The sequence below is a fragment of the Xenopus laevis genome, chromosome 1S (genome assembly GCF_017654675.1).
Source record: "Xenopus laevis strain J_2021 chromosome 1S, Xenopus_laevis_v10.1, whole genome shotgun sequence".
NCBI classification, from domain to species: domain Eukaryota; kingdom Metazoa; phylum Chordata; class Amphibia; order Anura; family Pipidae; genus Xenopus; species Xenopus laevis.
In genome coordinates, this window is record NC_054372.1 from 186,034,866 (window position 1) to 186,057,278 (window position 22,413).

Consider the following 22,413-nt stretch of genomic DNA (forward strand, 5'->3'; position numbering starts at 1 on the left):
TGAGCCCACCCAGAGGAGCCTCCAGGACAAGGGGATTAAAGAGGCTGTTGTCACATTGTAAGGAGCTGGAGTCTGGATGGAAGTGATCTTGTCTTACTCCACACATTCCACTTGGAGTTAACCTTGCTATGTGCCCAGATCCCTTTCACAGGGAAATCCTGCTTCTCCCCAGTGCCCAGCCTTGTGATCCCACCTCAGTGCCCAAACTTGTGGTCCCACCTCAGTGCCCAAACCTTGTTTCATTGCTCCTCCTCAGCTGTTTGTGGTGCCCCCCTCTCTGATCTCGCTGGACCAGCTGCTGTCACAGGAGCCCTGATGTCTTCATTCCACTCCACACAGTTGTTGGTGTGTCCTTCTTCTCGGATTCCTGGGGAGGATCTTAGCATCCAGAGCCACACTGAGCAGACAAGCTGCTGTTGCTGCTGATCTTTGAGGGAAGGACAAGCAGCTGATTTACCCTGGTGTCTCTCTAGGTGCAGAATTTTGCACCTCAGCCCCACCTGGACCTTTGCCATCAGCTTGGACTTCTTCTAGAGCCACTTTGGTTTTCAGGACCCCTGGACCTCTACTAACAGCTCCCTTATTTCCCGGAGATCGTATTCATGTCCATCTTAGGTCTAAAGAGGCCAGACAAACGGTAGGTGAGCTGTAGGTTTGCTTCTTTTTTTTTACAGCAGAACACCTGTCTGCCCTGCGCCATTGTCTTTCCCTTGTAACAATGTAACCGGTCTTATTGTCGCAATGTCGCAGCTCTGCTCTTCCTATGGCCTGGGCTCTCGTAATGTCCCTGTCTCCTTTTGCTTGAATCATAGGAAAAGCTCTAATTATATATATATATATATATATATATATATATATATATATATATATATATATATATATATACCCCTCTCTAACCTGGCTAAATAGTGAAAGTGTTTCAAGTGGAAGAAACCTGTAGGTGGGGTGGATTATAAACTCACTGGGATGATTGCGCTTATATCAGCACATTCACATGGTGTTACTGGGAGCAGCCACTCATACAGCCATTAAGTATTAGTCAGAGCAGGTGTACAGTATGTGCCACTTATACATAATCATTAGAGCGTGTGTTATTAAATCATATTTAGCCACATCCCTGCCTGCAACTCACAGTTCTACAGACTGAGGAACAATGTCATAATATATATATATATATATATATATATATATATATATATATATATATATATATATATATATATATATATATATATATATATATATATATATACTGTGTGTCTGGATTCAGAAATCTGTCTCCTCTGTTCTGCAACTTGTAGGAGTCTGGCTGGGGGTCCTTAGCTGCTGCTGCTGATTTACTAGGTACCCCACTAGTACAGGGGTACAAAAAGCTGGGTGTAAGTAACTGACCTGGTCTCCAGCCATTGGTGAGTTACTGGCAGCTGGGTTACCCATGGGCACTGCCTGTTGGTATGAGCAGGGAAACTCTGTGTGTAGCCCTGTTTATTCTAACAAACTGGTAAGAGGCAAGTGAATTACTTAGAAACAACAGAACAAGCTGGTGAGTGTGTGACCCCGTCCCTTAAAGAATTTGGAAGAAACCGGGACCCTTTAGGCAGAACTCAATATTCCTTTCCTTAGCTGCATAGATCACTATATACCTCTTCTGCAATGCAACTGTCCCAGCATTTTGAAAACATAGCATAAGCACTGCTAACAATATATCAATATATGTGACTGTGTTTATGTGTATTTATATATATATATATATATATATATATATATATATATATATATATATATATATATATATATATATATATATATATGATGAAACACAGAGCAAAGCAATTACCCACATGTGCAACAATATCATAAGGCTAATGCAAGCACTGTACATTGGCTGCAAAGGAATTGTATAAGATAACTTTTTCTGACATGTATTATTTTCTGATTTTATATATAAAACTGAACGAATTAAGGGCCGTGCTAGAGTATCGTGTGTAGAACATGCCATTAAATTTAGTGAGCAGCTTTGTTGAATTGAATAGGAAAAGGCAACTAAAATAAAAAGTTTAGCTCTCTCCTGCCCTCTTGTGGCCTCGACTGCATGGCAATATTTAATCTCTCAGCACTGACAGTTGATTAAAAGGACACTCACTAAACTGCCGGTTTACATTAAACTCTTGCCACGGTCACAAATGATTACACGGTGTCTCGTAAACCTGAAACATATTCTTATTGAAGCCTGACCGTCTTAATTTTGCCTTGAAGCAGACAGTTGGTGCTGCCATATTGCTTTATGATTTAAACAAAACTAACTGCTATAAAGAAAAAGTAAAGCTTCCTCTGTATTTTTTAAATATTTTTAAAGTATATAATGTATATTTATAAATCTATAAATGTAATGTTCTGTAAAATATAAGACAGATCTCAAGCTGTATTATTTCAGGAGCTTCTTAGGGAAAGAGTAAATACAATGTTTAACCTTTTTCCAGGGGCTTATTTCAGCAAAAGGTTAAATGCTGTTTATTTGTGGCCCTTGAATTCTGAGAGTTGCAGTTCACCAACAGATGGAAGGCGTTAGGTTGAACAGATGCCTTTCTTTATTTTGCATTAGGGATAAATTGCATGCTTATGTTATGTTAATATTCCACACTGTAGATAGTGCTAGTTGTGCTAGTTTGTAGTAAAGCCTATCAAAGTGAGCCTTCCCAGTACAAGGACTCAATAAACCCCCCATCCTTGAGTAAAAATCACTGGTTTATTATAATACCGGTAAATTCTATACCTAAGGGGCATATTTATCAAGGGTCGAAATTCGAATTCAAAAAGACCAACCGAAATAAAGTCAAAGTTTTTTTTTGGTCGAATAGGTCAATTTTCGATTCGGATCGTAGGAATTGAAGGAATTGTGCATTTGATTGAGTTTTTCCCAAAAAACCCTTCAATTTTCACCAATTGACTCCAAAATGATTCTAAGAGGTCCCCCATAGGCTAAAACAGCAATTCCACAGGTTTTAGATTGCAAATCGTCGAAGTCGAATTTTTAAAGAGACAGTACATGATAAATTTCGATATTCGAATTTTCTAATTTTTTGCAAATTTAAATTGAATTTTGACAATTCCCTAGCCGAAGTACACATAAATAGCTCGAAATTCAGATTTTTTCATTTTGAAAATTCACCTCGACCTTTGATAAATCTGCCCCTAAGTGTTTTTCAACATTCTGCCCATAAATATGTTTCTTTTGGCCTATAAGGGGTTAAGGGCTTGTGTTGCCAGTAACTCCGATTAAGGGTTGTCATTGGAGCTTGAATTGCAAAACTACAAGACACGCCCAGCTGTAGCCCCACCCTTTTTTTAAGCTTGGGTTAAAGAGTTAATGGTCAGACAGGAGTAGGAGTTGAATTGCAGGGAAACGAGTATCGTCCTGACAGTTCAATGAGGGTATAGGATATCACGAGCCGTGTTAAAGGGCAAGAGATCTAAAGCAACACAGGGTTCTGTTTCATTGTGGTTCTATTCCGGCATGTCTTGTATGTTCTGCAGCCTCAGTCTTCCTATCAATGGACTGAAACTTTATACTGCAGAGTAAAAGGACTGTATATATATAAACAGGGTTTAGCAGATTGTGTTCCTTTAAAGGGATAGTTCACCTTTTACCATTTAGGGGCATATTTATCAAGGGTCGAATTTCGAACTGAAAAAAACTCGAAATTCGAATTTAAAAAAGACCAACCGAAATGAAGTGGAAGTTTTATTTGGTCAAATAGGTCCATTTTCGATCAAATAGCTCCGTATTCGAATCAAAGTTATACCTCCAAAAAAATTTGATTTTGCAAAGGCCACCAATTGACTCCAAATAGGTTCTAGGAGGTCCCCCATAGGCTAAAACAGCGTTTCGGCAGCTTTTAGATGGGAATTGTCGAAGTCAACTATTCCCTAGTTTAAGTACACAAAAAATAGCTTGAAATTCTTATTATTTTCATCGAAAATTCACCTCGACCTTTGATAAATCTGCACCTTAATATGTTAGAATGTTCGTCCTCTTCTGCTTCTTTCTAACTTGCAGATGGGGGGGGGTCACTGACCCCGTCAGTCAAAAACTATTGCTATGTGAGGCTACAATTTTATGGTAATTGTTTCTTTTTATTCCTTATCTTTCTACATAAGCCTCTCCTATTTACAGTATCTTCCAGTCTCTTGTTCAAACCCAGGGGTGTAACTACAGAGGCAGACCCTGTGACTGCAGGGGGCCCAGGAGGTTTAAGGGGCCCCATGAGGCCCTACTTCATGAGCAATTTCAATTTATATTGGTAAAACAGGACAACCTCCGCATATTTTGGGAAGCCTAAAATAAATTTGTTGTGGGGCCCAGTAGCATCTAGTTACACCACTGTTAAAACCACTGCCTGGTTGCTAAGGACTAGGAATCTTGGCAACCAGATAACTGCTGAAATTCCAAACAATACACCTGCTGAACAATGATGACCAATTGCAAATGGTCTGAGAATATCATTGTTTGCAATTGCATCATATTAAAAGTAAACGTAAAGGTTAAATGGGTTGTTCAACGCTAAATTACCTTTTAGTATGATGTAGAGAGGGATATTCTGAGACAGTTTGCAATTTGGTTTCATTGTTTATTATTTGTAGGTTTTTTTAGTTATTTAGCTGTTTATTCAGCAGCTCTCCAGTTTGCAATTTCAGCCGTCTGGTTGCTAGGGGCCACATTACCCTAGCAACCATGCATTGATCTGAATAAGGGACTGGAATATGAATAGGAGAGACCTGAATAGAAAGCTGAGTAATAAAAAGAAGCAATAACAATACATTTGTAGCCTTACAGAGCGTTTGTTTTTAGATGGGGTTAGTGACCCCCATTTGAAAGCTGGAGAGATTCAGAAGAAGAAGGCAAATCATTCAAAAATGATTAAAAAAAATAAATAATGAAGACCAATTGAAAAGTTGATTAGAATTGGCCATTCTATAACATATTAACAGTTAACTTGAAGGTGAACCACCCCTTTAACTACCCCTTCAAGTAAACCTAAGGAGTTTTGGTTATGGTGTGAAACATAGTGACTGTTATTTTGCATAAGTGGAAGCTGCCATATTGCTTGTGTTGCTCTCGGCAGAAGCAGTAATTTAGGCGATGAACTCATTGGACAAAGGCCAAGGGAGTGGGGATTAGCAGAATACATTTCTCCTCCTGGTCTGTTAATCAGACGGTTACATTGTTTCAGAAGTCAAAACCAGCAGTACAGAGACTATAAACAACCAGATATTGTTTTCAACTGCAATTTAAAGCCACTGAAAATGCATAGGAATTCAGTGAGCAATTTAGCAAGCGTTTGTGCCCTGCTGTTGCTGAGGGGTGGTCTGATTCTCCCTGCTCAGTGGTAAGATTGTACGCACTGCTGTGTCTGTTTATACAAGGAGACGGATTCAAGTTGTGTTTGCGTTACGAGAGCGGCTTTCAGATCATGAAGCGACAAGCTGAATACTGATCCGTATCAAAATATTTTGGCTGCTTTCACATCAAAACTTGTGGTCATTCTTCCTAACAGCTGAAATCCCCCCTATAGCTCACAATGAACTCTGCCATTAGTGTGTGCAGAGCTTTATATAGTTGGAACTAAAAAGATAAACCTTATAAAACAAATGCCTCTTAAATGCTGGGGCTTTTGGCTATCAATTGGATATACTGTAGTGAAACAAAATCTAGAGAATTGATGACACTAACTGGAAATCTCCATGGGGTATATTTATCAAAGAGTGAAGTCAGAGATCACCACTAGTGTGATATTCCACCACTCTTCATTCATTTCTATGGGGTTTTAAGAGTATTTATCAATGGGTGAAAGTGAAAGTTCGCCCTTTGATCAATATGCCTGTAAAAATCCCATAGAAATGAATGGAGAGTGGCGGAATTTCACACTAGTGAACTGTGGTGATCTCTAAATTCACTCTTTGATAAATATACCTCAATGTCTGCTAGGGACCTCTGTCATGAATCTAGAAGGCGGTACCTTACTAGTAACACATGTTTGTTAGACTTACCGGAAAGCAGATCGCAAGTTAGATCAAGTGCAGACAGTCAAAATGCCTGACTACCTTCTGCCATCCTTCACAATATACAGGGCCATTTGTGATGAAAAATCACGTGATTTCCTGCCCCTAATTTGCATATGCAAATGACGATTCGGATTCGGTTCTGCCAGGCACAAGGATTCGGCTGAATCCAAATCCTGCTGCAAAAGGCAGAATCCAGAATCCAGAACCAAATCCTAGATTCGGTGCATCCCTATTTTTTTGGTTTGGGAAATCTAATTAAAGGGGTTGTTCACCTCTGAGTTAGCTTTTGGGATGATGCACAGAGTGATATTCTGAGACAATTTGGAACTGGTTTTCATGTTTTATTGTTTTTTTTAAACTTAATTTAATGATTTCACTTTTTGTTCAGCAGTCCTCCAGGTGGAGTTTCATCAGTTATCTGGTTGCTAAGGGTCTAAGTTACTTTAACAAACAGGGTGTGGTATGACTGGTTTATAAATATTAGAAGACCTAAATAGAAAAATAAGTACCAATAACAATAAATTTGTAGCCTCACAGAGAATTTGTTGTTTTAGATACCTTCGAGCAGTGATCCCAACCAGTCATGAGTAACATGTGTCTCCCCAACCTCTTGGATGTTGCTCCCAGTGGCCTCAAGGCAGGTGCTTATTTTTGAATTCCAGGCTTGGAGGCAAGTTTTGGCTGTATATAACCAGATGTACTGCCAAACAGAGCCTCAATGTAGGTTGACAATCCACATAGAGCAGTGATCCCCAACCAGTAGCTCGTGAGTAACATGTTGCTCTCCAACCCCTTCAATGTTGCTCCCAGTATCCTCAAAGCAGGAGCTTATTTTTGAATTCCAGGCTTGGAGGCAAGTTTTAGTTGTATAAAAACCAGGTGCACTGCCAAACAGAGCCTCAGTGTAGGTTGACAATACACATGGAGCTACCAAATGGCCAATTACAGCTCACTTGGCACCCCAAGAACATTTTCATGCTAGTGTTGCTCCCCATCTCCTTTTACTTCTGAATGTTGCTCATGGGTTCAAAAGGTTGGGGATCCCTGACATAGGGGCTACTAAATAGTCAATCACAGCCCTTATATGGCACCCCAGGAACATTTTCATGCTAGTGTTGCTCCCCAACTCCTTTTACTTCTGAATGTTGCTCACGGGTTCTAAAGGTTGGGGGATCTCTGCCTTGGAGCATAAATCTAGCACCAGTTTTACATAAAACACTGCAGAACACTGGCTAGTATAAATACAGGGTCAGCTTCATATAGCTATAGATATATATATAATTAACTTACTAACTTTTATTCTTGAGGAGCTGCCATACTACTGTTTTTGATGTTGTTTTGAAACTGTATAACCGGTGAGCAGAGTATCAATAGAAACAGGGAAATGTTTGGCTGATTTTACTAAAGCATCTGTCAGACAGGGGTGAACAAAGAAAGGAAGAGTCATACAAAACATATAATGTTTATATTGCTCTCAGAATCTATAACTGGTCCGTATAATGTGCTTCTAAGCCAGATGCAGCTGAGGATGACAAGATTGGTTTGAGGGGTGCGGAGTGTATCAGTATTGGGGAGATAAGGGGACAGCAGTGGGATCACATTAGCTTTGCACGCAGCGTGTTAGCACATGGGATCTCATTTCACTGGAGGCAAGTGATGACACACTCACCAGCAATCCCATCTCTGCCACAGAGAAAAGAAAGGCACAATAGTGGAAAGTGATACTTTCTTTGAAGTTCTTGGCCAATGTTTTTAACCTGCAAGATAACTCTGTGGATTTTATAGTACAGAAATTAGCCGAATGATTTAAAGCTGCACCCTTTGATTTATGAGCTCTGTTCCCTGAAAGTGGCAGCCGATTCCTTTGCAATATCTCTGTTTGGATGAGCAGCTCCCTGCTTGTGGTATTGGCCCATTCTCCGGAAACCTCATTGATTTCCCCACATTTTATGGTGTGTTGTAATGCTTATGTGATTAGTTCCACTCCACGCTGTGCAGGCTGTAATGGGGGCTGCTGATATACCACCTATATAGTTGAATTTCTGGCTGTTTTCTGACACTAACAGCAACAGTGTAACTACCTATCAGTAGATCCAGAGACCATGGAGGAACAGGAGAGCCCAAAAAGGCAACCTCCCTGCACCCCTCCTGCTGTCTGAAACACTACTCTTAGATTTATTCAAGCAGGGGTGCAGGAGGGAGGGGACGACAGTAACATGACATGGAGGGAGGCCCCAAAAATTGTAGGCAGGGGGACACAGAAAAGTGAAGTTATGCCACTGTTTAAAGTTGATTATGAGATCTGTGGGAGATAAGAAAAGTTTTTGTTTCTTTCAGCAGTGGACAGTGTCGGACTGGGACACCAGGGGCCCACCCAAAAAACCATAGACCAGGGTCCAAGCCTCGGTACTATTATTCTTCCTCTCCTCACTCAACCTCTATTCTCCTAGTCTCTTTTCTTTACATACTATAATATATTAATCCATCTATTTAGCCTGTTTGTTCTCATAGAAATAGGGAATGGCCATGAAATAGGCCAAATATTTAGCAGCATGAGGGGCCACTGACACCTGGGCGCACCGGAAATTTTTCCTGGTATCTCCGTGGGCCAGTCTGACACCGGTAGTGAAACTGCAAGTTCAATGATAAGCCATCGTACTCTGTTTATTTTTCTTAATAAATGCCCCAAAGAGTGCAGATATATAAAATATGGTACAATTGTATACTGGTGTAAGTAGGACCATCCAGTCTATGACTTTATAGACCTGGTTGAATGATAACATCCAGCACCCTCAGCTGGATGCATAAAACTGACTCACCTTACCCTATTTTACCCAAGTCACAACCCTATCCCAGTGAAGCCACAGGGTCAAGGAAGAATATTTGGTGCCATATTGAGCGTTCCTACCCACTTGCTACCCATAACCACTGCTCTAGGGAACACACTAGAGTCTCTTCAGATGGACACAACTGAAGTCAGCTCTTATGTTGTGACATTTTCATCTATTCATCAATTCCATCTAACTAAGGACTGAAGAAAAATAAACAGAGTAGATGGCTCATCAAGAAATACTGGATTATCAGTGGGCCTTGATTTGGAGCAGTATGTTATTGGCTGTGGCAACTCCTATGCCCTTGGGGTCAGCACCGGCTACATGTACAGGCAGCACTTGGTTCTCCATTGCTCTCACCTCCAGTGCAGTTCTCCATTGCTCTTACCTCCCTACAGAGATGCTTTGCAGGACATTTCGTCAGCTGGATAGTATTAAACTCAGTTAAAAGAGAAACCTGACAGATCTGCATTTCTCAGCATAAAGAATTAAGCCCTAGGAACTTATTGTTGAGCTTCTTTGTCCTTTGTGGTGCCTTTTGGATCGGCTTTCTTTTGAAGTAGAGCAGCATTCTCTTGTATGTCACCAAGTTTTATTGTGGCATCTACTCCAAAGGTTTGCTGATCACTGGACTATTTATTTCTTTCATTCTCAACATAATATGAGTATGCTGTTGCCCGCTAATTATTTATATTTTAGCTCTTTTTACAGATTGCAACTCTGGCAATGACTGCTTGCTACTTGCTATTTGTATTGGTTCATAAACAGAACAGTATCTTTCATAGTATGTGCCTTATAGCTGATGTATTGTGACTTTGGTTGACCAAACTATTTTTTTCTAACATCACTGTATCCAATTCATTTCAAAACATGTTGGGATCAACTAAGTGCTATGGAAAACAGGTCATAATGACTCTCATGAAGAACCTTGATGATTATATACCCTTCCTTGCCTTCTACTGCTTTCAAAAGAAAGTGAGTGCAATGGAAAGGTGTATTGACCACTGTGGTTCTCCTTGAGAGCTCTGTCGGGGGTTAAATTCCACCTATGCCATAGAAGGCCATAAAAATCCTATGAGAACATTTGGGTAGCTTTACTTAAGACTACATGTAATGTCTATTATGTAAGGTTATTGATTCTAAGGGCTTCGGACTTTCATGTCAAGGTTCAAGTTACCAGCTAACCTCATAACACTGAAAATCTTTACATAAAGCCTATAGCACACATGGCATGATGACCACAGCAGGGCCTTTCCTAGGAACATCATTGGTCATCCTTCCCTGCAAAATGAGAGTGTTCCAAAATGATTCCACTTACTTTTAGCAAGTGTGTCGTAAACTGTGCCTTACCATTGCATATGATTTGGAGGTAGTTAAAATGTAGTCTAAATGCCTTGTATGCCATAAAGAGCCTAAAGAAACTGAATGACACATCCTCATGCAGGAAATAATACCAGTATTAATATAATATTTTGCTAATAGTTTCTGCAAGAACACATTAGTCATGCTTGCTAATCTGATTTATATGCCCTAGGTCCCTTTCTTGGAAGCCTCTCTAAGATGAAGTTATGGGCTATTCTGGCTGGCTGTATTTTGCTACTAAGCTCTGTATCCAGCACCCCATTGCCTTCCAACTGGTTGGCTGGTAAGAAAAGATCTCACCTTCCAGACCTTCACGAAGGAGAGGACCAAGTTTTGGGGATGGATGTGGCAGTTCCTGAAGATTCCACTGCCAATATGGCACCACAAGATCAACAAACTTACAGTAAGTGTGTGTTTTTAAGATACTGTTCCTGGCTATGTTTGCCAGAATGTAGATTTATTGTGATCCCTTTTCGCTTGACAAAAGACCGATGGCGGTCTGAAACGTTGCCGAATTGTTTGGGGTAAGAGCCCATGGCTGAATAAAGGCTTTTTAAAGAAAAAGAGAATCATGAGTGATGCTGTCCATTATACAAGTATTTGGCTAACAAGTTTTGAGTGGAAACTGTTGGACTTGCATCAGTGTGAAACAGCTTGAAAGGCACTGGTGCTGACTGGATTACTTTGTGACTAGATCCAGTGGCCCTAGCTATGAGATAAATAATGAAATCCCCAGGATAAAAAGTAAAATAATTCAGAGGCCAAAAAAACTTATTTTAAAGAAAAAATTCACCGCATTCAAAGAATAGTACAACGTTATGCTAAGGTTCTTATTTATAAATTGTTAAGATGTTGCCTACTTCAACATACATTGAGTCATGTACATAGTCATGATCTTTTCATCAGTTGATAATAATGTCCCTAAAAGTCCTTTCCCAATTAATACACAGCTGTGCCATTTTCCTCTGATCAACTCTCACAAACTCTCACTCATTCTCTGTTTGACCTTGTTGTTGAACTTGGACTGGAAATTTTATTGCAGTAGTACAATATTTTTGAAATACCGTTTGTGGAGTCCAACAATCTCGTCTATCGATGAATAGGAAAAGTCTGATCTCATCTTGACAAAGAGATGTTTTTCATCCTTCCATAGTAAATAATGAGATATTGCCAGGAATAGGCTGTAAAATACATTCCATTGAGTTTTTTATTGAAAAGGAACCATAGTTGTCTATAAATTTGGGGAAATTTATTTAAACCTGTCAAAGTCAAAATAAGTTGGAAACATCAACTGATTTTCTGCTTTGACCAAGAGGGTAGGGATGTGTGTGCTGGGACAGATAGGGTTTACCCTTGGTAAAATGGGCCACCTCTTCTGGTGCTGGTGACCACTGGTGACAGTGGACAGAACTTCTGATTTGTGTGCTTTGGTTGTACTCCGATATCATCGCTAATGTCAGCTGAGGAGGTGGGGTAGACTTGGGTCCTCAAGTCCATTTTCAAACATAGGATTAGGGTGGGTGCAGGTCAGAGAACTTTCAACACACGCATATCTACAAGATGGCCCTAAGGTTAATTTGAATGTGGCCTTTCATTAGGAATGTTGCTTACATGATACAAGCAATACACTTGAATCTAAAAACTAAATCAAAGCAATGTCTTTTCGGTGCTCATTGTAATCTTTGCTCACATACCTTATTGTTTATTTTACATCAAGTAAATGGAGGTAAACCCTACTTATAAGGAGGAAGGTATTTCCCCATGAACAGCAAGGGGCCCCCATTAAATGACTACAAATGCATCTATTCCTTTTCAAACTTAAGGATTTTTTGTTTTGTTTTGTTTTTTTTGCCCCAAAATATCGTTTTACTCTCCGAGATAATTCGCATGTGTCAGTTATGGAACTTTGTTAACATAGCAATTCAAGAATGTAACTGCCGCCAGATGAAAACATAGAGACATGTTTCCAGACGTTTGTCCTTCGGCCAAAACATTTGATTACTTGATTTTCCAAGGGGAATTATAATAATATTTTTATGTTTTAAAGGAAACAATAGAGTACAAAATATATATATATATATTTAGATGTAGGATTCGTCTTTTCATGTAATAGTATCTTTCCAGCACAACGTGCTTAAACTGAATTTTCGCCAGATGTTTTTATAGATCAGTGCAGGATTATTTTAACGTTTTCACAGCTCTGGGGGTGGGCAGGTTGCTGGCTTTGAGATGGGTTGCCTTGAAGATTTTAAATGGGTATGGCCATCAGAACAAAAAGTATTTACTTAAAATAGAAGCAAAGGTAAAATCAATGGTGGTGCCAAGTTGTGAGGCCCCTACCGAGGCTAGCGTTCCTCTTAAAAATACACCATACTGGGGTAATGTTTGCTGATACTGGAAAACATACTGGACCAATGTAATTGGAATAAAAAGGTTTTTAGTATTAAGTGGACATTTCAAACCCCCAAAGGAGACCTGTCTTGAGGAAGGTCTGAATCTTTCATGTTGATGTAATAAAAAAAACTTTTTTTTATACTACGTACATCATTTCTACAAGTTCTCCATTTTATATATATATGCTTGAGTACTTCTAACAAAGTGAAAAAAATATATGCATTAACCAAGATTATATTCCAAAAGAAGATCCAAACTTCTGTGACTGGACCCCTAGGGCTAATGGCCTGGCTCTGAAATTTGCCCTGCTCGAGAGTTTGGGTATCTTGTTCAGAGCCTTTCAATTGGGTTTGTCCAACAGGACAAACAGCCAAATGTTGGCTAATTAGACAAGTGATATCACTGGTAGTGTCTGACTCTGCTGAACCAAAAAGCCAAACAAACACAATGTCCCTTTCACACCCTGGGTGTCAGCTTGGGTCCATAAACGTATTAATCAGTAAAGTAAAGTTTTAAAGTCATATTACTTATTATGCAAAAGAACTGGTCCTAGGTCTCCTGTGTATCAGCATTATACATGGACATACTGAGAAGGACTGTCTCCTGGTCTTTTGAAAGCTACACAACAATAGATCAAAGGGGAAAATTACCCTCATTAAAGTAGACACAATTGTATATATATATTTAATTAGAAAACAAAGCCTGAGTGAATAAGCTCTGGTGGCCACAGAACATGAATTCTTTGCATATTTGCATTATATACAGATAAATGCAAATATCCTTATTGCCTTTTATCAGCCCATGGAACATTCCTGTTGACTGTAAAGCTGCAATAAGATGCACTCAAGGTTGTTATACAAAACAAGATTTAAGCTGCTCATTAGGCCCCTTGAGACCAAGTCAGCAGTGTATCTGCCTATGCATGAAGCCCAACTACAGGCCTGCCCAACTGATATATGTTCAAGAATCAGCAAGATACCAGTGGGGAAGGTTTGAAAATTCCATTAGACAAGGAGCACATCAGTATGTTTCAGTATTCCTCTGACAGGTCTCCATAGGTCTCAATGGATGACCAGCTTGATTTGCCGAGATCTGACTGTGCAAGCCACTTTTAGACATGCATGCAACTTATCACTCAGCTGGAACATTTCCAGATCTGGCCTATGGCTAGCAGTGTCCAGCATTTCCCTAGAGTAGCGGTTGTCAGACTTTATCATTTTAAATCTACTTGGAGGTCCAGCCTTTGGTCAGATCCCTCCTCAGCTTATAACAAAGTTACATATATAGAAAAACATTGGCATATCAGTAATTCATTCATAGTTACAAGAATATAGAGGGCAGCAAAAAAGTTTGCACCCTAAATCTTACCTTAATTGACCTTCAGTCTTGGGATTCAAGAGACAGGTATAGTAGCTTCTTGTAGTCAAAGACATGTACTTTATAGGAAAAAATACATCCTACAACAGTTGTAACTACTTGGTTGCCACCAAGTTGGTATTAATAGGAGAGATTTTGATCTACAAATCAACAAAGAGAAAAAAAAGATGACAACTCAAACCAAACTATAATGTTATAATACGCAGCAACTTGAATAACTGCTGGACTGGGGTAGCATGGACCACCAGACAAACATGTACCAAGGGACAGCTGCATTTAAATGAATATATATGCCACTGGGACTTGTTTGGGCAGACTGAAGTGGTTTGACACTGACTAGACTAAAGGAAACCGGGCCCCATCAGATAACCCCCAGTACCCAGGTGGCCAGTTTGACCATATCTACAAAAAGAGGAAATATTTGCACCTTGAATTACAAAAACTCAACCACCTGTTACTTTTTATTTGAGGTATTTATAAATACTTTATTTTGGTCTATAAGATTACCTTGAGAAATATGGCCGATGTACAATATCTTAGAATGGATGCCGGATCTCTCTTTAAAACCTATTGGGTATACGAGTCTGGGATCCCATTACCTGAAAATCATTTTCTTAAATTGTACATGATTGTTCATCTCAATGTGAAAAAGTCCAGTTTTTCCTGTACCAGTTGTACTAGACGAGGGGTCTGGACATTAACCACAACCACCAATTAGCTCATAGTTCCAGAGTATTGTAAACACCAGATGGAACATTAGCAGTAGAATGTGTTCATGTACACAAATGGAAGTATTTGAGTGTTATACCCTTGTTTCACTCTTATTTAAGGGTACCCAAAGGATTAGGGCAACTATGACATGAGTACCAATAAGAGGTGAAGAAAAGAAAAAATATAGATATAGTCCCTGCTTAAGCACATAGCTCAACATGTTCTGAAATGAAAGGAAGACCAAACTGACTTGGTGTTAAAGGCCATGACACATATGTTATGTATTTCACCCCTAATAGCTTATACATGGCATCAGTCATCCCCTTTGACCTTGGCTTATTGTGGATTTATTTTTGAGTCCCAGTAGGGACACTAGGGAGAAGGTATTTCCACCGTCACTGGTTTTTCACAAGCATTGTCATGGGCAAGCGTCCTGAAGGATCCATTCTGGGTATTAGCCGATTTTTCACTTGTATGTGATGTTATTGGAATGGAAAATACAACCGGCTGATCATCACATGTTTAGGGATCAGATTACAAAGAAGTCAGTGGAGCTCTTGAGTAGACTAAGGCCATAAAAATCCCATCTGTTCCAGAGGGTCCAATTGAAAAGTATTGGTATATAAAGTCTTTTGCTCTCTTGAACTATATAACTTACCTCTCTTGGAACTTCCCCTACATACGCTCATTGCAAAACTCTACGAGAAATTCTAGTTATGTTTGATTTCTTATATTCCCCAGCAATGACTGATTGTTAGCTCTTTGGGAGCAGGGCTCTCAACATCTCAGGTATCTTGTTCCTGCTTAGGGAGCCATCTCATGACCCTGCCTGTTCCTAATTACATATCGACTTAGGGAAATGGTTATGGTTGACGCAGACTCTGTTTGGGTTAAACTAATTATGCTGCCATCATTAGTCAAATGAATGTAAAGGGAAAAAAAACAAGGGCTTACATGTGAGATTTGAATTAAACAAACAGTCTGAAGCAAATGGGCTAAATAAATCACCAAAGGCACTTTTTCCCTATGGAAATGAGAACAACTTGAGGAATTTGTTTGATAAAATATCCTATATTCGTTAACAAACATTCTACTTAACAGTTTTGTTTAATATACAATTTCATAGAAGCCAGCCAGTAATATCCAATAAACAAATCTACTGTACTCCGCAGCTATGAAAATGATGGCAAAATACTCAAATAACAAATGACCATAAACAGTGATTAAGCAAGAACCATAAAAACTCTCCAAGAACCTAAAAGAGCATAAGGGACCTATTGCCTCAAGCCATGGGACTGCCTTGGTCAGTCATAGGCATTTTCCTGGGGTGCATCAGACAATGGCCATTTTAAACAAAAAATGAAGACTTCCAGCTAAAATTGGGCAGGGGGAGAAGTAGTAGGCTGAAAGTGTCTTTATTAGCAACAGAGTTGAATTTATATTATTTAGCAGGAAGTATTGGATGAAGGGACTGGGAAAGGGGCAGTGTCTGACTGGCCCACAGGGATACCAGGAAAACTCCCGGTTGGCCCAGGTGTCAGTGGGCCCTCATGTTGCTAAATATTTGGCATATTTCATGGTCATTCCATATTTCTATGAGAATGAAGAGGTTTAATAGATGGAATAACAGATTATAGTATGTAAAGAAAGAGAAAGAAAATAGTACTGAGAGTGGACCCCTAGTCTGAAGTTTTTTGGTAGTCCCCTGGTCTAAGGTTTTTTGGTGGGCCCTTGGTGTCCCAGTCTGACACTGGAAAGGGGGGTCACTAATTTAATCTATCCACCGCCTTCAACAGGGAACAAGGTCACCAGAACCAATATGAAGAATTAATACCCTTCCGTTTCTTGGATATCCATTCTCATAAGGAAGGGTCTAGGGTTGCCAGGTGTCTGGATTAGACATTGACAGCCCAGTTTTCAGAAGGGTTGCCCGGGTCAAGAAAGTCTGCCTGGCTTTCCAAATAAGGAAAACTGGGCAGGATCTCCCTTGATTGACATGGTGATCAGTCAATCGCTGATTTCCACCCATAGCCCCACCCCATGATGGTGATAGCGCCACCCACATCACTGACCCCCCCCTCTGACATCATGGTTCTGCCCCCTGTCTGGATCGTGGGCCACGGAAATGTGGCAACCCTAGGTGGGTCTCAATGATACACTTTAATAGAGTAAACCTTTGTCCTACCATAAAGATATACTGATTAGTTAATAAGCTGTGTGTATTTGTTTCTAAGGCAATTATTGGGTTGCAAAGTGGAATCACAGACTTGAGCTCCTCAGGAAAAGGTTGAGAAACACTCCCTAGCTCATGGAATTTAGTTAATGTATTCATGATTTTCAGCAACCCCAAATCTTGGGTTCAACAGCAGCCCAAAGCATACTGAGCCACTGACTTGAAAAAGACAGCCTAAAAAATCAGAAGATCGGGAGCTTCTGAACCTCTGGGTTGCCAGTTAGTTCAGTATGAATAATACAGCATGCTTAGCAGAATGTAAACAAAAAGATATACAGTAAGGGAAAATCACTTTAAGAACCTTAAGAAATACCTTAAAGGGCACCTGTTGTCCAATAATATTAATAGTATTAATTAAAAATCAAAAGTATTAAATAATACTAATAGAGTCCGCACCTTTGGGGGTAACAGTAGTTTTTTTTTAAATTGCCCCCTGTCAGGACAATCACACTGGGAGGGAGCTCCCTGGGCAAGCGGCCATGTTTTGCATAGCGCATGTGCATAATGCACTTCTGACTTCATGCACATACACATAAGGAGCAAGTTGTGGCATGCATGTGACGCAATATGGCCTATGGTCTATGGCCTGTGAAACTATAAGAGAGATACTGTACCAGATCAGTTTTATGATCCTCCTTGTAGCTCTGTTTCTCTTCTCCTGGATTCTCTTGTTTTTCCTGCAGGTACCTGAAAATTCTGTACCCGAACCTGGTTAGAAATAGCACCACACCCCTAGGCTGCTGGGTCATATCCCTTTCTGACTCCTTGTAAGAAGCATCATAAGACAATAGGAGGGCCAGTAGAGGTGAGGAGGAAACTTTTGTCCAGCCTTAGAAATAATAACTGCAAAGGAAAGGCTGAATTTCAATCTCAACCAGTAAGAACAGTGTAGATGTCAAAAGGAAAATGTCAAAAACAATGTATTCACAATAAATAAAGGTATAAGGGTGTTTTAAAGAGAGAATGAGCCCCATGCTAGTTTTGTTGAGATACTGCAATGCACAGCTCCCAGTTTATTTTAATGGCGCGTCTTATTCTCTGTATAATGTAAGCTTATTTAGAGGATGTTGTAGACTACAAATGTCAAACATATTAAGGGATTTATTCCTCATGTGGGTCAAAATATTTGAGAGTGTTTATATCCCTTCAAGATGCATCGCTGATACGAAATAATAAGCCAACAGATGTTCCACCACCATGTTGTGGCTTAGGATGGAGGTTATGACTGACTACTGAACTTTGGAAGCCTTTCTGCAACTCAAGAATGAAAAGTTTAATTTATAAACAAAACCTATAAGATGGGACCTGGGATTGGATATTGGGTTAAATCATTTTTAGTGCAGTCAGGAAACATATGGTGGTCAGGTGGGCTTTGTTATGCAGGGCGGCCATAAAACATGTGCTGTACGGTTATCATACATGACTGGAGATGCTCGGGAAGCCTTTGAACTGCTTACCCAATAACGTTCTATTTTACTGTAGGTATGTGGAAATGCTGCATTTTTCCCCTTTTACTTTTGAAAAAAAGTAAATTATTTGGTAAAGTAAGTTATTGCCATCGTGGACTCTGTTTTGTAAAGAGTCTAAGGGGCAAATTCACTAAACGCCAAAGCACCTAACGCTAGTGTTACTTCGCACCCTTATGCGCAATGGACTTAACTACGCAAATTCACTTATGCGCGAATGATTCTGAACGCTACCTTTTACGCCAGACTTCCTTCGCCACCTCAGACCAGGCGAAGCGCAATAGAGTAGATAGGGATTGCTTCAAAAAAAGTTAAAAGTCCCAAAAAACGCTGCCGTTTTTTCATTTTTTATGGGTGATAGGCTGAAAAAGATCAAAATTTTTTTTGGGGCTCCCCTCCTTCCCCCCTACATTTCCTAACTCATGGCAACTTAACTATACAGTGGGCACATGTGTAGGGCAAATTTCGAATGTCATGACACATGTTATTAATTGTGGTGGCCATGTTTCCCATGAGACATACTAAACAGCTATAAGGAACAAAAGAATAAGCCCTGAAACTTCTTCTCCTGATGAACCTCCATACAATAACACAGCCTCCATAACCACTCCCTCCATTGATTTTGGGAATACAGCAGAATTTCTTAACCTTTTTCCTTTTTCCATTTACTTGTCATAGGACAACAATTAAAAGAAATCAGCATTCCACTAAGAAGTCCTCTGTAAAATGAGCTGCTCCTTATCCCACTACCTAACAGGCTGCAGCTGGGGGAAGAGAAGTGTTTATTTTTACAGAGAGGGCTTCTCAGTTGACTTGTTTTAACTGTGCTCATTAGAGCAGAAAGTAGAATGTCACTTTACATTCGTTGTCAGGGTTTGCCCTGCATAGTGCAAGAAATAAAAGAATCATATATGGCTGTTAATTAAAATAGTAAGGAAAAAAGTAAGCCCTACTACCTAGGCTGGTGCTTCTTCTGCCTACCCCTAGTTCCGGCCCTGACTGTCTGTTTAATTCTATACATTCATTCACTAAAGCAGTGATCCCCAACCAGTGGCTCTTGAGCAAATTGTTGCTCTCCAACCTCTTGGATGTTGCTCCAAGTGGCCTCAAAGCAGGTGCTTATTTTTGAATTCCAGGCTTGGAGGCAAGTTTTAGTTGCACACAACTAAGTGTACTGTCAATCAGAGGCTCCTGTAGGCTGCCATTCCATATAGGGTCTACCAATAGCCAATTACAGCTCTTATTTTGTACCAGCCAGGAATATTTCACATGCTTGTGTTGCTCCCCAACTCTTTTTATATCTGTATGTTGCTCACAGGTGAAAAAGAAAAGTTGGGGACCCCAACACTAAGGGAATGCAGCCAATGGTTGGCACAGTCCTTCAGTCAGCTACTGGCACGGTGCTCTAGCTACACATATGTGTTTCTGCCATTTCAATTGTATGAGGTGCTCAAAGGAACAAATGGAGTCCTGTGATTGAAATCACAACACAGCTGTTTATTTTTGTGGATGACATGATCCATACAGTCCACTAAAGAATATGCTTTTGTACCCATGAGTGTGGAACAGCTTAGGTCAGGTGATCCCTTGCACAGAGCAGTTGTATATCCTGGCGTGTACACACAGCTCTTAGAAGCAGCTAAGGAAAATATAGTTCAATATCTGAAGAAAAGTTACATTTTTTTTCAAAAAACTATTGTTTGACAGCTATTTTCATTATCAGATATTTATAGTACAATAGTGAAATCAATAAAATAAATTGTCAGAGCTCAACACCAAGTGCCTTTATTAAGTTCCAATCATAACAGCCAAAGACTCAGCCCTTGAGGAATTCAAGCAATCTCTCTGCTCTTTACTTTGTGCTCACAAATGGCAAAAAATATTCCAATATTGGCACAGATGCATAAATCTGTTTCCTATCACTAACCAGTCAATAAATTTCTCCTGTTGCTAACTTATAAATTGTTGTTTGTGATGAAATCTGGAGTTTTACAGCCTAAAGTATTTCATTCTTGTTTTCTGTTAATGCAGCTGAGATACCTGATGACTATCCAGACCAGATTGATGACGTTCTGGAGTTTATTCAAGACACAATCAAAAGACTCAGAAGGTCGTCCAATAAGCAGCCTCCCTCCAGGCGAGATAGGAGAAGGCAAAGACTTGCGGCAAAAACTCAGAGCTCCAGTAAAAAAACAGTTAAGGACCGAAAGTGGAAAAACAAAGGCTGCATCCTCAGGGAGATACATTTGAACGTGACAGACTTGGGTTTAGGTTATGAAACCAAGGAGGAGCTGAAATTTCGGTACTGCAGTGGATCCTGCAACAATCCAGAGACAACGTATGACCAAATTTTAAAAAACCTGACAATAAAGAAAAAGTTGGTCAATGACAAGGTGAAACAGGCTTGTTGCAGGCCAGTCTCCTTCGACGACGATCTTTCATTCTTGGATGACAATTTAGTTTATCATACCTTGAAACAACATTCCGCTAAGAAATGTGGATGTATTTGACTTGCTTGGATGGCCACATGGTAGTTTGAATTGCATTCCCAATATAATGCAGAAGTAAATAAATAATGAGTGGGATCAAGCTCCTCATTGAGGGCTCCCAAGGTTTGGAGAAAAGAAAAAGAGGACCAAGAATCATGGAGCGGCAAGTCTTCATGGGAATCTATTGAGGCATTTGTCCGGCAGTGGGCCGTAGATACAAGTACTGAGCCCTGTGTTATTCTACAGGAGGAATTGGGCAGCTCAATGTGTTTGAGATGAATCTCTGGATGGAATGATATCTACACCTCTAAGGTTTACCAGCAGCGTTGACCAGAAAAGTCAATAACCAGCTTTTAAACACAACCGTCTATATTGTGCACGTCGGGTTTTCCTGTATATTTTTCTACAACAAACCAGTGTATAACATGATCCATTAGATCTATATTTGGGCTTGAATTGAAATACTTGCTAATACAGTACACAGTTACTTCAGTTTGCTAGTTTAGTCCAGCATCATTGGTATGGAACAGAGTTATTCTACCCAAATAATTTCTAAGGAGCACACAAACTACAGGTTGGTCTAAACCATCTGATTGTGATCTAATAGACATGCTTATAACAGAGAAGGAAAGTCAGGTTAATTTGAGTGGGACACCGCCTGTAATTGGGTTGGGTTGTAATATGGAGGGGCAAGGCCTTTATTCGGTAAATTGCATTCTGGTCCTGGAATTGGCTAAAAAGACCCCAGAGGAGGAATGATATACCACATTGCTTATCTATAGTCATAGAAGTGGAACAAGTCCCCAATCAGAATCCATTTCTAAATGTGCTGGAATAAAATGAATTTCCAGAGACCTCAGTTGGCAGTTGGCATTAGCTAGCGGTTACCCACCCAGAACTGAGTACATTTCGCTTTTGTTTTTTTGTTTCTTTGGTTTACAGAGGATTAATTTCTCTTCTTGACATTACATTAGTTTTTTTGGTCTCCGGGACCAAGCAGACTACTCGATGCCATGCATCCATTCAAATACATGATTATATAAAGGATATTTATTGAGAATTAAGTTATTGCTATTTATTACAGTTATGAATGTTCTTTTATTTTTTTTCCTATTTATTAAACTTTCTCTTCCATGGTGCCAAAGCAGTTCATGCTCTTGAAATGCAGATGAGACAAAATTCAAGCAAATAGATGCTGGTGGCCAACTGAAAAATCACATTCTTTACCTTTTTGAGGGCTTGAATTTATAATGCAGTTGCTTTGCATGTTGGGCCCAGGAGAAAAAAATAATATACACTACTTGTTGGTCAACATTGTCTTCTTTTTACCTCCCCTTAAAGAATGAGGCTTTACTTATTGCACAGATAATTATCCATTTTCTGGTAGCCCATCATACATGGGATATTTTGAGATATATATAACCCAGCAGCTGGAGAGTTTAGAGCTAGACATCTCCTTGTTTAGAGAGTTTCCAGGCAGTGCAAAG

The 22,413-nt window shown here is 39.7% G+C and overlaps 1 protein-coding gene across 1 annotated transcript; it reads left to right on the forward strand.

Annotated features, from left to right (window-relative positions):
* The first annotated feature begins 376 nt into the window (after positions 1–376).
* Positions 377–20,961, forward strand: gdnf.S (glial cell derived neurotrophic factor S homeolog). The gene is given in 3 exon segments (NM_001172182.1): positions 377–637; positions 10,429–10,659; positions 20,469–20,961. Coding segments are annotated over 2 exon segments (684 nt in total). The 5' UTR covers positions 377–637; positions 10,429–10,454; the 3' UTR covers positions 20,948–20,961.
* The last annotated feature ends 1,452 nt before the right edge of the window (positions 20,962–22,413 follow it).